Source organism: Hippoglossus hippoglossus, chromosome 16 (genome assembly GCF_009819705.1).
Source record: "Hippoglossus hippoglossus isolate fHipHip1 chromosome 16, fHipHip1.pri, whole genome shotgun sequence".
NCBI lineage: Eukaryota > Metazoa > Chordata > Actinopteri > Pleuronectiformes > Pleuronectidae > Hippoglossus > Hippoglossus hippoglossus.
Genome location: NC_047166.1, coordinates 14,238,551 through 14,253,415, shown reverse-complemented (window position 1 = coordinate 14,253,415; position 14,865 = coordinate 14,238,551). Strand labels below are relative to the sequence as shown.

Sequence of the window (14,865 nt, the reverse complement as noted above, 5' to 3'; positions counted from 1 at the left end):
TTCTGCTCACATGGGTTTGTTCATTTATTTTTCTTGTTCTTGCCTCCTTCAAGCATTGTACTCAGCAGTGGTGCGTTTGCCTCATTTCTTGTGAAGCATTAGCGCGTTAGCACTGTGAAATCAAAATCTCAAATCTCAACATAATCAAAGCTTTTATGTTTATTTTCCCCCAACATGCATAAGACGAGCAATGTGTCACATTGTTAGACGGACTTCAAACAGCCAGCAGTGTGAATTGTGATTTTATGTTCCACAGGGGTTACATTATGCATGTGTGTGTGTGTGTGTGTGTGTGTGTGTGTGTGTGTGTGTGTGTGTGTGTGTGTGTGTGTGTCTAAGAGAAAGAGATCCACACAGGACCAAGCCATTTCAGCCTATTAACAATATATATCCAACAAAAACAGCAGAGCACAGATGACAGAGAATCAGTGATTTTGGAAACATCAATATGAATGAATATGAAAATATCTCCGACATGTGGCTGATTTTCTCATATGAAAAGATTCATTTATCCAATTACTGTGAAAATGAACTGAGAGTCTATTCATTTGAAGGTAAAATCGTATCAATGGCATCATTTCCATCCCTCGCTCTAAAAAAATCCCATCATCAGAATGTTGCAATCCATCTTTTTTGCTCAAAACAAAAACACATTAAAAAAAAATATTTTTAATTCAGACGTTTGAGCCTGAAACCATCTAACAAGTAAATATCATCTTGGAAGATTTTTGCGAGCACAAATATGTCTTCTCCAAATAAACAACCCAAAAGACCAGAGGGAGCTCAGCACATCAGGAGGAGGAAAAACATCCAGCATCTTCCAGAGGGAATCTGACCGTTTCCCCCACAGTCAGCGGCAGCTCAGGATATTATTATTAATATTAGGAGAATAATATTTTCTGTTCATGAGCATTACAAGGCCAACTTTTAAATGGGAGCCACTCAGTATAAAACAACGCAACCTCACAGCAGTGTGGAGCCGCTTCAGGTATTTGGTCTCTGGCTGGTGGATTCGGGAGAGATTCACGCTCACACAAATATTGACTGAAAAGCCCGGAGGTGTTGGGAGGAAACTGGGAACTAACTGATTTCTGACTTTGGATCACAATGTCAAACGCCGCTCAGTCCACCTGGCGCCTGTAAATGTGCCGGAGCGATAAGAGGGAGAAAAACACAGTGTGCAGCAGGGGATTGTTGTTTAGGGGAAACTGGAGCTTTTTACGCCCCAGAGAACACCCAGGAACAGTCTGCTTAAATTCCCAGGGTTTTTTAAAGCTGGAGTCTGGCACAGAGAAAAACTTAGAAAGTCAGTTTATAATGTTATTACATCTTTTTCGTTTGATCTCCTAATGGGAGGAGTGACATTGTCCCGAGTAGTAAGTCGTGGGAAGCCGCAAATAAACGCAGCAACGTGAGCGCAAAGTTGGCACCTCCACCAGACTCGCTCCGCTTTTCCCTCTAACCGGAGTTTCACCTGCGCGGAAAGAACTTCCCGGCTCCCTTGAGCAGGTCGACGTGAACCCGAGTCTTACCTGTTGGCCCCTCGATGCCATCGGCGTAGATCTGGACCGTCAAAATCAACAGGAAGGCGCAGGTGTTCATGGTGCAGCTGTTGTAGTCCACTTTAAATGTGCGCAAGGACGCATTTCATCCACTCCGCGAGGTCCGGGGCGCGAAGCAGAGCTGGGAGCGTGTTTTTCTCACTGAGAGACTTTCGGAGACTCGGAGGGAGACGGGGCTCAGCGACTCCTGCAAACTGACGTCAGGGTAAACAGTTCAGGGGGAGAGAGCTTCTCTTCTTCGTCTCAAACCCACTTTTCTCCCCAGCCTCCACTCAGCTGCACCTACACAGCATGAGCCGGGCGCCTCCAAGTGGCCAAACCCCGCAATGACACCGGGGTACTCAACCGTCAGCCAAGCAAAACCCTCTTTTATTTTATTGTCATTCCTTTTTATTTATTTCGAACATGCAAATAGAAAAAAGAGAGAAATTATACAAACAATTGCAAAAAAAATAAACATGAAAAAAAATATTATTTACAAACAGTGACGAGGAAAAACAAAATCAAACACCTAAGGGTTTAATCTACATATTCGAAAAGGATTGAGAAGTACAAACTGATTTAATTTCACCCCTTCTCCTTAATTAACTATTATCTCATACTTAACCAGCTTCCTATATATCTATAAATATGTTGTTTACCTGTGTTGTTTATTGTATATAATGTACAAACAATATATGTTGTAATAAATACTAAATAAATAATAGAAATAAGGCTCTACATATATATATATATATATATAATATATATATACAAACTCATACACCCACATACCTAAAATCAAAGTATTTCTGTGTACACGCCTTAACAACTGTAATTTATGTATCTTTTTACATGAAATCATACAAAGGAGGGACTGTTAAAACATTTTAAGTGGTCAAGAGTGATTCCCCAAGTGCTTAAAAGTAAGTGCTATTGTAGTAATATACATCTAAAAGAGTAAAACTCACAATATGAAATAATAAATAAGTGCTATAGTTAATAAATGAATATGCACAGCAATACACACAGTGTTAATGTGTGTCCACTCAGTTATTCATATCTTTGTGAGGTCCAGGAGGAGTTTTACACCCTGAGACTGAAGACATTTTGTAGCCAGCGTTTACTTCTTTAAAGCAACACTGCCACTGAGCTGCAGCGCCCCCTGCAGTCACACGAAGTGATTCATTCTGCTCGGCTCTGTCTGAGCGATTAAGTGGTTTTAATCTCGAGAGAAAAATAAAGTCTATCAATCTTATGACCAGAGCTGTGACTGTGTGGTCCCACTTACTGAAGTAAAACACAACTGAGCAGTGGATATTCCTCATGATTCTCAGATTCCTGAACCAGAGGAGCTGCTGCTGTTTAAAAGTTCCCTGGCCGAGTAATGGAGATAAATGTTGTTATTTTTTTAAAGACTTCTAAGTCTTTTTAAATGATCCACAGTTCAGCATTACTCTTGCACTTGCTGGGACTGATTCTGTATATTTAAGAAGCGACCATCAGTCAGTTACACACTTCTCACAGGAAATCCTTCCCGCTAATCAAAGAACAGGTATTCAGAGTGAGGAGTGAGAATAAAAGCGGCACAAATCTCCAAAGTACGAATACCACCAAACTCATTTTGAAGCTGCAATTTTATGGTTTAAAAAAATGTCATGGTGTTGCTTTAAATGGCTTTTTGAGGTTCAAAAATGTATTTTAAGATGAAAATCATGATGATTTGGTGTAGATTATAGGGTGAGGTTTGGGGAAGGGACTTGGCTGACCCATGAACTTGTGATGATTAAAGGTCTAGACTTGGGAATGCAACACTTGTTTTTGTTAAGGTTAGAAAAAGCCTTGGGTAAGAGGTGGGATTAGGTGCGTGTGTGTGTAGTAATCATGGTTAAGTGTTAAAAAAACAGGCATCTGTGTGTGGTGGTGTGTATTTGTAGAGACAGAGACAAGGTGCTAATCTGTTTCTTTGCAATTTTATCCATTAAGACTTAATGACAAGTATAGTTCATCTTCCCTGCCCTAACAGCAGTCACCACACAGGTACAGGATTATCCGTCCGTCAACAAAGGCTACAGCTTGGGAAATTACTCATTATTCTAGCCACTGACTCGCCTCTGCACTGCAGACGTGTCTGTGTTTCAAAAGTTACATTTGCAATAACAGTGACGACATTAAACCCAAGTTTTTACCTCATATCAGCAATAAAAGGTATATTTAATCCAGGTATCTACAAAATATTATGAAAAAACAATGGTTATGCAGCCTTAAACCTTTGAATGATATGTGCAAAACCTATTTCTCCGTTAGTTACAGGCCATCGTGTTGTGTAAAATAAATTAGCATTCCATATTAATGTATTTTTTCTACCCAGAAATCCCTTTTGAAGTCAGTATAACTTGTGAATTTATATGCATATAACACATATAAAGACTTGAAAAGCCACTGTCGCTTAAACATGTACAGGAAAATTAGCTGTGCAGGTTCTCTGACATGTCCTAGTTGATGTGTAGAATCATTAGGGTGGTGTACTTAATTATAAATCACTGGTCACATGCCGATTACAGCTTTCCATCGCATTTGTGATCCACATTGGAAATTAAACATCTTCCACAAGTGCTGATGCTGCAGCCAGTTCTCTGCGTGAAGCAAGACGGGGCTGAAACATGGCGGGGCTGACACGTTTAGTTGTGGCTCCAGGACTCCTGATTGGATCAAGACATCATTATGGAGGCTATTCATCATTCATTTTGCTGTTGTGGGTGAGCATTAAAGATAAATTAAAAGCCGGCCAACGGATGCATCTAAGGCTTCCAACACGAATGCACAACTCAGTCTCAAATTATGTTAGCCCGGAATGACAGATGAACGATGGATTGCTCGGCAAATGACTTCATTTAACCAGGGGAGCGCAGCATATGTCGAGCTAACACCTGCAATTACACCTGCTTGATGCATGGCAGCCATTTTTTTGCACCCTGGTATTCAAGGCCCAGAGTAGCAATTTATTTGAGCAAGGGAGTATTTTGGCCTGAATCTGTTCAGCCGCAAGATAGTTTAATTTGCAGTAAAGCTAACAGGATGCTGCAAAACACTGTAGAGCAGGACAGGCGTCAGCAGGGATACTGACAGCTGCACTGTGATGAAAGTCATTTTATCAAGCACTTTATCAGCTGTCACTCATAAACCCTCGCCAACAATGCTCAGGCAGTGTTGTGTGTGAATTTATAATAACACGTCATTACAGCTCTGAAGGAAATAGTCAAAGGCCGGCTATTAAACCATCACTATCACACGGGCTTGGCGTGCAGCATGGGGCTCAAGAAGTAAATAAAAGGTGAATCACAGTGGACCAAACGGCTTTTATCTTTTATCTGTAAACTTTTAAGAGTGGTCAGACACATCAGGCAGTGATAATATTTCAATTGGTTGATAAAGAAAAATCGTTGTTTTACATCAGTAAATGTCCAATTCCAAGTCCAAGTCCAATCCAGATCAGTTGTCTCTTTCACCTAAACAAATGACTGTGTAAATTACCCATTAATATATATATGATGACCTTGAGTGTCATAAAAAGGCACCATTAAATAAGATGTATTAATATATATATTTCTATGCAACTGTCTCTCACGTCAGACGTTTGCTGAACCTGCGGAAACATGAGACATGAGGAAAGGAGACGTTCAACCAGCATTTTACAATCCTCACCAAGAGCCTTACAGAGAAAGAACTACAGAGCTGAGATACTCTTGACACACAAGACATCACTTCTGTTAAAATATGATATGTAAATGTTTTTTATTTAAAAAGTGCTCATTATTTTTACACGGTCACAGTTTCATATATTTTTCTCCTTTGCCAGTTTTCTATAGTAAAGGGAGTGGAGGTTATTTATATATGTATATGACTCTGTATTTCTGGCAGGTTAGTACACAGTACCCTGGATAAAGCAACAGCACACGCCAACAGTCACAATACTTATTTAATATACTGTATAGTCTTCACTGTCTCAGATTAAGAATAGTAGAAAGTATTCTTCAGGCAGTGGTGCATAGATGTTAGGCAGGTCTTAGGTATCATTACATGGGCCAAAATACAAGCCAGGGTGTGACATATTTCACAAAATTCTAAACACAAGTGAATGTTAATTTACAAATTTTACTAGAAGTTAGTTATACATTTATTTGTCACAGCAACCTGAAAGATTTGCCGACAATGTTTCATCACCATTAACCAAAGGTAGAATCAAATATTATATTTACAGATTTTAAAATCATTGGACTGAAATTTTAATAAAATGACATTGATTTCTGTCACAAAAACCCTGTTTTCTAATCAATTAGATGAGAAAGGAGGGCTGCAACAGACAATTATTATCACTATCAATTTTCTTTATAAATTGATTGACTTTTTCTGGTTTAAAAAAAAATCCAAAAGTCATATAAAAAAATATTAGCAATTTTCCATAACATATAAAGTGACATATTGTAAAACACTGCATTTAGAGCTGCAAAAAGTTCATTTATCTTTTATCTTTTAACCAATGAATCTCCTCAACCCATTTGTTGAAATGTTAGAAAAGCAGACGCCCAGACTGGTCTCCTTAAATGTGCAATTTAAAAAACTTGATGCATGAACAGATCTCTGCCTGCAACCCCACTGAAGTATCCACAACTCAACTAAAGTAACTACAGTGTACTCATGAAAAGAAAAAACAACACCGTTTACAAAGTAACATTGTTTTCTATCTTTTATCCTTTAAGTCTTCTGGTCTCCGGCTTGTTCCCTCCTCTCTTAGTTCTTTAGCTTCCTTTTGGAAACATCTCCCTCTCGCTCACTTACTTTTATGTTTCTTTGAGGACTTTCTTCCGATAATCACCTTTTGGATCTCGTGCAAACTCTCCGTCTCCTCTTCCTCTTGACTTCTAAGGTGAAGGCCTTCTCGAGACATCCCAGTCCTTAGTCCAGGCTCTTTGAAGATCCCTGAGGCGTCCTGTTTCTCCGTGCCCTCTTGTCCCCGCTGGTGAACCTTCTTCTGGCTCCTCATCTCACCAAGCTCATGGTCCCTGTCGCTGTCCATCCTGCCAGTTTTGGTGGGGAGGTGCAGGCCAGTGGAGGCAGAGAAATGGGTGAAGAGGTGAGCAGAAGATGCGGCGGATAAACCCAGAACAGAGAGAGGCTGGATCACTGTTTTCACAGGGGACAGGACATTCTGGGTTTGGCAGTTGTTGTGGCGCTGACGTCGGAGGAGTTTCAAGGATGTGCTTTTATCACAAACCTGCCTCCTCTGTTCCTCCAAAATCCCATCCAACACTAAGAAAAACAACATAATATCAGCCAACACAAACCACTGGGACATCCCTGTATGTGGCCTACAGTATTGTATGTTGTCTTCAACAGCTTTCTCACCACTGTCGTGGATTTTGCTCTCCTCGCCGTGGCTGCGCCTCAGGTCCAGAGCCTGCTTCACTGAGTCTAGAAGCCCAAACATCTCACACAAGGAATTAAGTACGACGGCATCTGACGAAAGAAAATAATCCAATGTTAGCTGCAACTATTTTTTATTCATTTGTCTTCCACAAATAATAATAATAATTCATTCTATTTATATAGCACATTTGACAATTCTTAAAGGTACTTCGCGTAGATTACAAACAAAGAAAGGAAATAAAAACAACTAGAGATATACAATACAGATCATTAATCACGCACCTCTGAAATAGTGTAGGATCACTTCACCACAAAATCAAAGCTAAATCTAGCTAATGAGGCATATTTTGAACAAGTCTTGTTGCAAAATTTGGATTGCATTATTTTAATTGACTGACAGTTTAGTGGACTGTGGATCGAGGATTGTGGACATGTTAGACACTGTCTTTTCTCATGACGGTTGGAATGTTATTTTGGTGACGTGCTCTCTTACACATGACGTCTATTGCACTTCTGTTTGTCATGGGAGAGGGATCCTTCAAATGCGACTCTCTCTCTGAGGTTTCTACATTTTTACCTCTGTTAAAAAAATATTTTTTGGGGGTAGTTTTCCTTAACGATTGTTAAGGGTTGTTAAGCCCTATCAGGCAAAATGTGATATGTGAACGTCAAATTTTTTTCACAGCTCAGCTTTTAGATGGGTCCCACTGCATTAACTCACCTGTCTCCTGCAGGTTGGCCCTCTCACTGTGAACCTCCACTCCTTTAAGAGTCGTTAATAATTCTGTCTGGAGACTGGACAGGACCTCCCCCATCAGCCCGGAGTCTGCCACACCCTTCCACAGGCTCAACACTCCATCTAGAGAAGGTCAAGGAGGATTGTTATCATTATTAACACATACATTTGGTTTTCTTTTCACTTAAAAATGATAAAGAGTCACTGAGAATTAAAAGGAAACAGTGTAGGCACAGTGTGGAGGGAAGTTTGACAGTAGCAGAGACTGGACACAATAGAAAAGATAGGCGAAGCCAAAAAAAAACATTCGAAATGTGGGATAAATGAGATAGAGTGGGGAGGCGGGGAGAGATTGAGATTTGAAGAGTCAAAAGATGGGAAAAGAGAGTAATAAAATGAAGAGGGGAAACTCGGGAGGAGGTGTCAGGGATGGAGAAACAATGAAAAAAGATAGACAGAGATAAAAGAAATGGGAGCGGCGCAGCACTCAGAGAGAGGATGTTTAGTGGGTAATAGCTAGAGAGAAAAGAGTAGCAAAGATGGAAAATGGGTTAGAAAAGCTGTGCTCAAAGAGGAAAGAAGGGAGGATGGAGCAGATTGGACTGAAAATGAAAAATTACTGGAGAGATCCACAAAACTGAGAGGGAAGAAAGTATATTAGAGTGATAAAATGTCAGAAGTACTTTATATCTTATCTTGCAAGAAATGCATCCACTTTCATGTTTGCTTAAATGTCTGTCAAGATAAATGCAATGTGCTAGAGGAAAATATTCCAAATCCCATTTGCAGCTATCTGAAGCGAAATTCATTTATTTCTCTGTGTGGGGAATGTGCACTAATGGGAAGCACACAGCACATTTCTGTAGATAGACGAGTATAGTTATTGCCTGAGTTTACTCCGAGTGGTCAATTTGTTTAAAGCCCGTGACAAGCAATGCCTCTTTTTACGATGAGGCGCTGATATTTGCCAGTCAGACACAAAAGATCACTTGAGGCTGTTTTGCCTCCTGTGGTCCAGCTGGAACAAAGCATAATCAGGTCACCTTTAAAAGCCCTTAAATCAAAGCTTAGGTCCGTCCTAGAGAAAGCCACTCTTTTAAATGTCAGACGCTGTCGATGGTAATATAAAGGGACATGACTCCCTGCCTGCCAGGGTCAGCAGCTTTTTTCAGGCAAGTCTGCAGGAATGGCATAACAACAACTGCAGATTCAGAGTTTCAGTGCTCTGTCTATCAGAGGTGTCAAACAGCGGCGATATAAATGGGCGTGACACGAGAAATGGCCGCCGGGGAGATAATGTTATTATTTAAAGTTTTTATTGTTGTTATGGATTATTCATTTAGTGGAAAGTTTGAGGCTGAATATGTTGTTACTTTTCCTCATTAGTTCCCATTTTTATCCACCAAGATTAAGTTGCGTAACAGAGGAAGAGCCATTGCCTTTAAACACCGTGGCTCATGAAGCCTCTGGAGGCCTGAAGGTCAATGAACTGAACTTGTGCCTCCTGGAATAATAAAGAGGACTTTCCAAATTCACCTCCAGGACACTGCCTTTGGTCGTCAGCAGACAGAGTGGTTAATACCAGAAGTAAATGCAACTTCCAGTAGTCCAGAGATTACAGTGTAGATTATAACATATCACCTGATTGACACTGCCAATACAAAACTGCAGTATACCATATGTGAAAACACAAAACTGCAGTATAACACTGTGTAAATCCAAAACTACAGTATACGGCTATGTACCAACACAAAACTGCAATATACCCCTATAAGCAAAAATAAAACTGCAGTATACCATCATGTGTACACCTACAAAAGTGCAGTAAACAGCTGGATACTGCTTTTAAAAATACCCATGTGACATCTCCTATAAAAGGCACAAAGCCGCTCTGCAGGTGAGTTGCTTCCTGCTGTGCCAGATATGGTGCGAGCACAAGCCATCAGTAAGTAAGTGAGCTTTCTATTCACTGTTTCCTAACAAATGACTGTGCACAAATGTTTGCTTTTAGAAGATAATTATTGGTGTCACATGCTATGAAATGATTCTGTCTTAATAGTTTATATATTTTATCATCACCCAGTCCATTTCTGGTTCTCTTCATAGCCACTAATTCTAAATCCTTGCAAGCAACATTATCTTATCTCATTTCTAATATTTACCAGTTGTGTCAGCCCTCTTTCTCTTGGCTGCATGTCCATTGGCGGTAGCAGGGTGTACAGGTCGAGCTGGACCAGGGCTCCACTCTGCTGCTGCACCAAATCTATCCCCCAAAGTCTCCTCTACCTCTGCTGCATCATGCACAATCTCTGAAATGAGGGGAAAAAGCAGCAGGCATATATGATAATAGCAGAGCATAAATATCACATATTATCAGCATATGTGAGTAGACAGAGTAGGCAGAGGGAATTTCAATAATTCTTTCCTAGACCCTTTTTTGTGTGCACCGGTTGCTGCATCATTAAAAGTATCTGCATGCACTTAATGATGAATGTTTTCTCTTCAATGTTCAGCTTATTTCCTCATTAACTATTTGCCTTGAAGTCTTAAAATTACTGCTTGAAATCTCTTTATTTTCATTGCTGCAAATAAATGATATCCAGGTGGCTTCAATAGTTTTAGTTTGCTGTCTCTGCAGCACAAGCATATGTTAGGGAAAGAAATTAAATGCCAGCTGAAATCTACCTGTCAGCGGAGGCCCCTGTCCTCCAGGAGGGTCAAGAGCCAGACTTGGGCTCGGCTGCACCAAGGTCCCCGGAGGAAGCCTCGTGCTGTTGATCAGCACATCAAACTTAGTGCTGCGGCAGGTGTTGCTGCACACCGAGTCGTGCTGGTAGAAATCTATCTGGCCAGAATCCATCATTTTCCTGCGTGGGGAGGAGAAGCAGGGTTAAAAGAAGACAGTCAAAGAAAGAATATTTTTTAATGCACAGTGGCCGAGGAGTGCTGAAGCACGGACTGAATTTATTGAAGAATCCCAATAGTCTCCTAGAGGGGCTGTTTGACACAAAGCACATTGATCTGACCCCAGGAAGAATTCAGATGAAAAAGGCAGATATTGCTTATTGAGCCGTTGTATTGACTCACAGCAACATCAAGAACAAGTGCAAACATGATAAAGGGGTGAGGAGTGTCACCCAGCAGCCTGCTCGCATGTTATTTGATCCTGCTATGATGATACTGCTGCTTACTGACTACCTCTGGAATGTTGTGGCAAAGCCCGGCACAGACAGACTCGACAGGGGTGCAATTAAATGCGTGAGACATGCTGTTGACTGCATTAGACAGAGGTGTATTAAGTCTGACGCTTTAGAGCCAAGAGTTCAGAGAAGGATTTCCTTCAAGGTCACTCAGACTTACATGCATCTCCCCAGCACCTGTGAGGACAGACAATGTATATATTTTAAACATTTAAATTTGTCTACCTCAGCATCACCCCTCCAAGTCTGATGGCCCTCTTCCAGTCCTTCAGAGTGGCTTTCCCTGCCAGATGTACGAACTGCTTAGGACTGATGAGCTGGTCATTGAACTGTAAGAGAAGACTAGTTTGTTAATGAAAGATATTAGAAGAATAAGACAAGCCAAGATGTGAAAATAACCATGTGTGTCGACCAGAGGCTGTATATAAAGATGGACGACATGACAGCTCCCCAAAAGTGAAGCCAAAGTGCCTTGATCGCCACCTGATGGTTGGCTGCAGTATAGGTCATAAACCCCACCTCCTCCAGGTTAGTGGATGGAATGGTTTCGGTTATTTTAGGCAGTTCATCTCAATGTTCAAGTGTAAATATTTCTGCGAGGTTTGGTTTTATTTAATAATTTGATGCAATAAAAACAAAGTGAAATGTCATGATTGACATCGGAGACTGACTCCTGATTGGCCGAACGCGTGTATCGACAGGACCTTGCTCCCGCGGCTCCATCCTATATTTTAGCTTCATTCCTCGACAGTTGAATGAGGCGGAGACTTGTCATCCATCTTTACGTACAGGTGTCGACTGATAACGTTTCAACAAATTAAATATTCAGCGTTAATAAAATAGTAACTCGCCAAACACAAGGACTCACTTTGACACATCTGACATTGATTCCTGGACACACAAACTTCTTGAACAGCAGAACCGCTCTGCTGTCACCGCAGGTGATGGGGTAGCCATACTCGATTTCCTCTCCTTCTGCTTTACTGTCATCTAAACATTACAAAACAAACACATAGTTATAAACATCTAGCAGTCCAATAACAAGAATACATTTCCAGATACTTAAGATAATAAAAATGAATGTAACAACATAATAACAATATAATGATTCGTATAACAATAATTTGTGTTTGTTTCAAAAACAAGTGCACATAATATATTAACTGTACTATTGAGTTATCAATTCAAAAGGGAATTAACGTCAGCAGTGAAGGAAGATGTCTTTGTGTCACTCACCATGATGCGTCTCTATGGCCAAGACTGTAGTGCCAGTGTCAGCAATGTCATCATTTTCCCTACAGAGGGCGACATTTCCCCCACATTTAAATATTGACAATTGCGTGCAACTCTCCGATTTGAATAAATGTGGATTCACCAGCAGGGTTTGTGAAAAGCTACTGTATGTCTAGCATTCTTTTGAATGAAAGTGCTTTTTTCTCTTTTCGCCCACACTGCTTACTATCACATACCTTGACTGGAAAATGAACTAAACTGACCATATACAGCATTGATGCAGAATGGTGTCACAATATGTGCTTGATATGAGCAAGAAGAAGAGGAAAAAACATCCTCAAAGTCTACATTAAGATCCATCAATGTAAAACTATGGGCTCTCAAATGAAATATAAACCATGTTACCCGTGCAGGATGGGCTGCAGGTGCAGGATGACTTGAGTCTTATGGTTGTTGCCACTGGACTCCCCCTCCTCCTCCTTTATCGCCATGAGCTCCCCTGAAGACACAGTGACCTCAGCACCCGCCATCAGCCCTCCCCACCGAGCTGCACGCAGAGAGGGCCCGGCACGCACGTTAACATCCAGATCACACACACACGCATGCTTGCACTCATGTTATTTAATGCATCTAAGTCTTTTCTGGCATGCAACTGTCATAGAAGTGAATCCATACTGGGCTTAAATTGACATAATCCTCAAGTGGACATGCCTCGCTTGCTGTATAGCTGTTGAGGATGTGTATAAATATCCTATATGATGGGAAATAAAAGCTAAAAACCTGGGTTATAAAGCTGGAATGAAATAAAAAACAGTGTGGCTAATAGCAACAATGGACTCAACAGTTGAAAATACACCATTATAACTATCCCTAAATGTGTCTTAAGTGAAATTCTCATATTAGTGCTGTGTTATGCAACATTGCTGCATTTAGGCCACTAGTTCTACCACAAATATTAGACCTGTTGAATAAGTGTAATCTGCAGGATTAATGTTATCAAGTTTAACCAAGTCCTATTAAGGAAAATGTCAAATTCCAATAGTTATCAGTCTCCTGTAGACGCTGAATCTCACAGTATGTTTGAAAGGTCACAGCTACATTATGGCATAGGCCAATAAGGTTATTTCATGACCTTAAACAGTAAAGGAGGCTACAGATATAAAGCATATTAACATATTTTACATTAGTTAAATATGATTATCCTAAGGTCTCTTGAAAGGTGCTATATAAATTCATGCTATTGTTATTATTATTATTATAATAAAACTTTTAGACTAAGCTCAGTGATCATTGGGGCAACAATACATGCAAAGTTGATAAACAGTTACAGGATGACAATATCATGAATACATTTTTGTATAATTCTACACAAGCAGCAGCTCGAAACACTGGAGGACATCAACAACAGATAAAGACGAAAGGAGAGAAGAGGATTCACGAAAACAAAACCAGCCTCTAAGACAAAGAACTGATCCACACATTCACCACACTGGTTTACACACACACACACACACACACACACACACACACACACACACACACACACACACACACACACACACACACACACACACACACACACACACACACATACACTTCATATATCAAGTAGCCCACAAACTCCAGTGCGGACAGTTGCGTGTCTCTCTCACCCACTCGAACTGACGTGTGTGGCTGCGGCGTCACGCACACCCCGCAACGGCCGACTCGACGGCGCGCGCTCCGCTTCCACAGAGCGTGCACACACACACACTCTCTCTCTCTCTCTCTCTCTCTCTCTCTCTCTCTCACACAGACATTAAAACACACCTAAAACGCATTCTGTTAGTTTTCTTGACTCACCGTCCTCACCGCCGCGCACTCTTCATCCTGCTCTGGTCGGGGGACGCAGAGGAGCATGCGCCGCTCCGCTCACTTCCTGCAGTGAAGCGGAGTTCGCCTGAGAAGCATCTGTCCCGCTGTCACGAGAAGCGGTTAGTTCGCACGCGATGTGTAAAGTCGGTCAAACTGCTCTTATGTGGCGCGCGTTGGTGTGAGCGCCTCTCAAACATGGCGGCGGCGGCGCACACGCACGCACGCACACACACACACACACACACACACACGCACACACCTCAAGCTCCACTGACACGGTTCTTTGCACGGGATATAAAGAAAACGTTTTATTTTATAAACGAACCGCCGTCTTCCTTCTGACTCAACACAATCGGATCTCTGTGTTTGTGTCTGTGTGTGTGTGTGTGTGTGTGTGTGTGTGTGTGTGTGTGTGTGTGTGTGTGTGTGTGTGTGTGTGCGTGTTCTAATTTCCCTCGTCTGTCACGCAACAGACGCTGTTCCCGACGAGTTGCGTGCTGTGTGTGTTATTGTTGTTGCCTGCCTTCACCAGCAGGTGGCAGAGTTGGCTCTGAGTTGAGGATAATGTAGGTGACAACAGATTTATGGCCCGAGCACCGAGAACTATTAACTATTGTTTAGGTGATGATGATGATGATGATGATGATGATGATGATGATGATGATGATGATGATGATGATGATGATCGGATGTTCATGACATTTCGTGGGATCCTTGATCTACCTTGACATTTTTTATGTAAAACAAATTTGACCGCTGAACCTTCCACCGTCTCGCACTGTTAATTTATGAAACAGCCATTAAGGCAAGGTATTTTATTCATAAAGAACCATTCATACACAGACGTAGATTCAAGGTGCACAGAAACTAAATT

At 41.2% G+C, this 14,865-nt stretch overlaps 2 protein-coding genes across 9 annotated transcripts in view; both read right to left on the bottom strand.

The window, feature by feature from the left end:
- The window catches only part of ptprub (protein tyrosine phosphatase receptor type Ub), a 161,050-nt gene extending 159,232 nt beyond the window's left edge, over positions 1 to 1,818 (bottom strand). For 4 of the 7 annotated variants that reach the window (XM_034609864.1, XM_034609867.1, XM_034609868.1 and 1 more), the window contains exon 1: positions 1,533 to 1,817. In XM_034609864.1, coding sequence (XP_034465755.1) covers positions 1,533 to 1,602 — 70 coding nt within the window. In that variant the 5' untranslated portion in view covers positions 1,603 to 1,817. Of the gene's footprint in view, positions 1 to 1,532 lie in introns of all 7 variants that reach the window. The other 3 variants (XM_034609863.1, XM_034609866.1, XM_034609870.1) reach the window with 2 other exon arrangements.
- A 3,501-nt stretch (positions 1,819 to 5,319) lies between these two features.
- LOC117776197 (glucocorticoid modulatory element-binding protein 1-like) lies at positions 5,320 to 14,645 on the bottom strand. Of its 2 annotated transcripts, none has more exons than XM_034609879.1 (10): positions 13,980 to 14,645; positions 12,543 to 12,684; positions 12,141 to 12,199; positions 11,773 to 11,894; positions 11,130 to 11,233; positions 10,390 to 10,571; positions 9,867 to 10,013; positions 7,690 to 7,827; positions 6,975 to 7,058; positions 5,320 to 6,851 (listed from the first exon to the last, which is right to left on the bottom strand). In XM_034609879.1, exons 2-10 carry the CDS (start codon positions 12,665 to 12,667, stop codon positions 6,373 to 6,375), a joined length of 1,440 nt encoding a protein of 479 aa, XP_034465770.1. In that variant the 5' UTR covers positions 12,668 to 12,684; positions 13,980 to 14,645; the 3' UTR covers positions 5,320 to 6,372. The 2 variants fall into 2 exon arrangements, with proteins under 2 accessions (XP_034465770.1, XP_034465769.1); XM_034609878.1 differs by having other exon boundaries at positions 6,948 to 7,058; positions 13,980 to 14,642.
- Between the last annotated feature and the right edge of the window lie 220 nt (positions 14,646 to 14,865).

Bases quoted from the DNA above. Each gene is read 5' to 3' on its own strand.
- LOC117776197 (XM_034609878.1), bottom strand. From the start codon at position 12,667: ATGGCGGGTGCTGAGGTCACTGTGTCTTCAGGGGAGCTCATGGCGATA. The intron at 7,059-7,689 runs GTGAGTTAATGC...TTCTTTCGTCAG, and splicing joins GGCCAACCTGCAGGAGACAG to ATGCCGTCGTACTTAATTCC. The intron at 6,852-6,947 runs GTGAGAAAGCTG...TGTTTTTCTTAG, and splicing joins GAGCAAAATCCACGACAGTG to TGTTGGATGGGATTTTGGAG.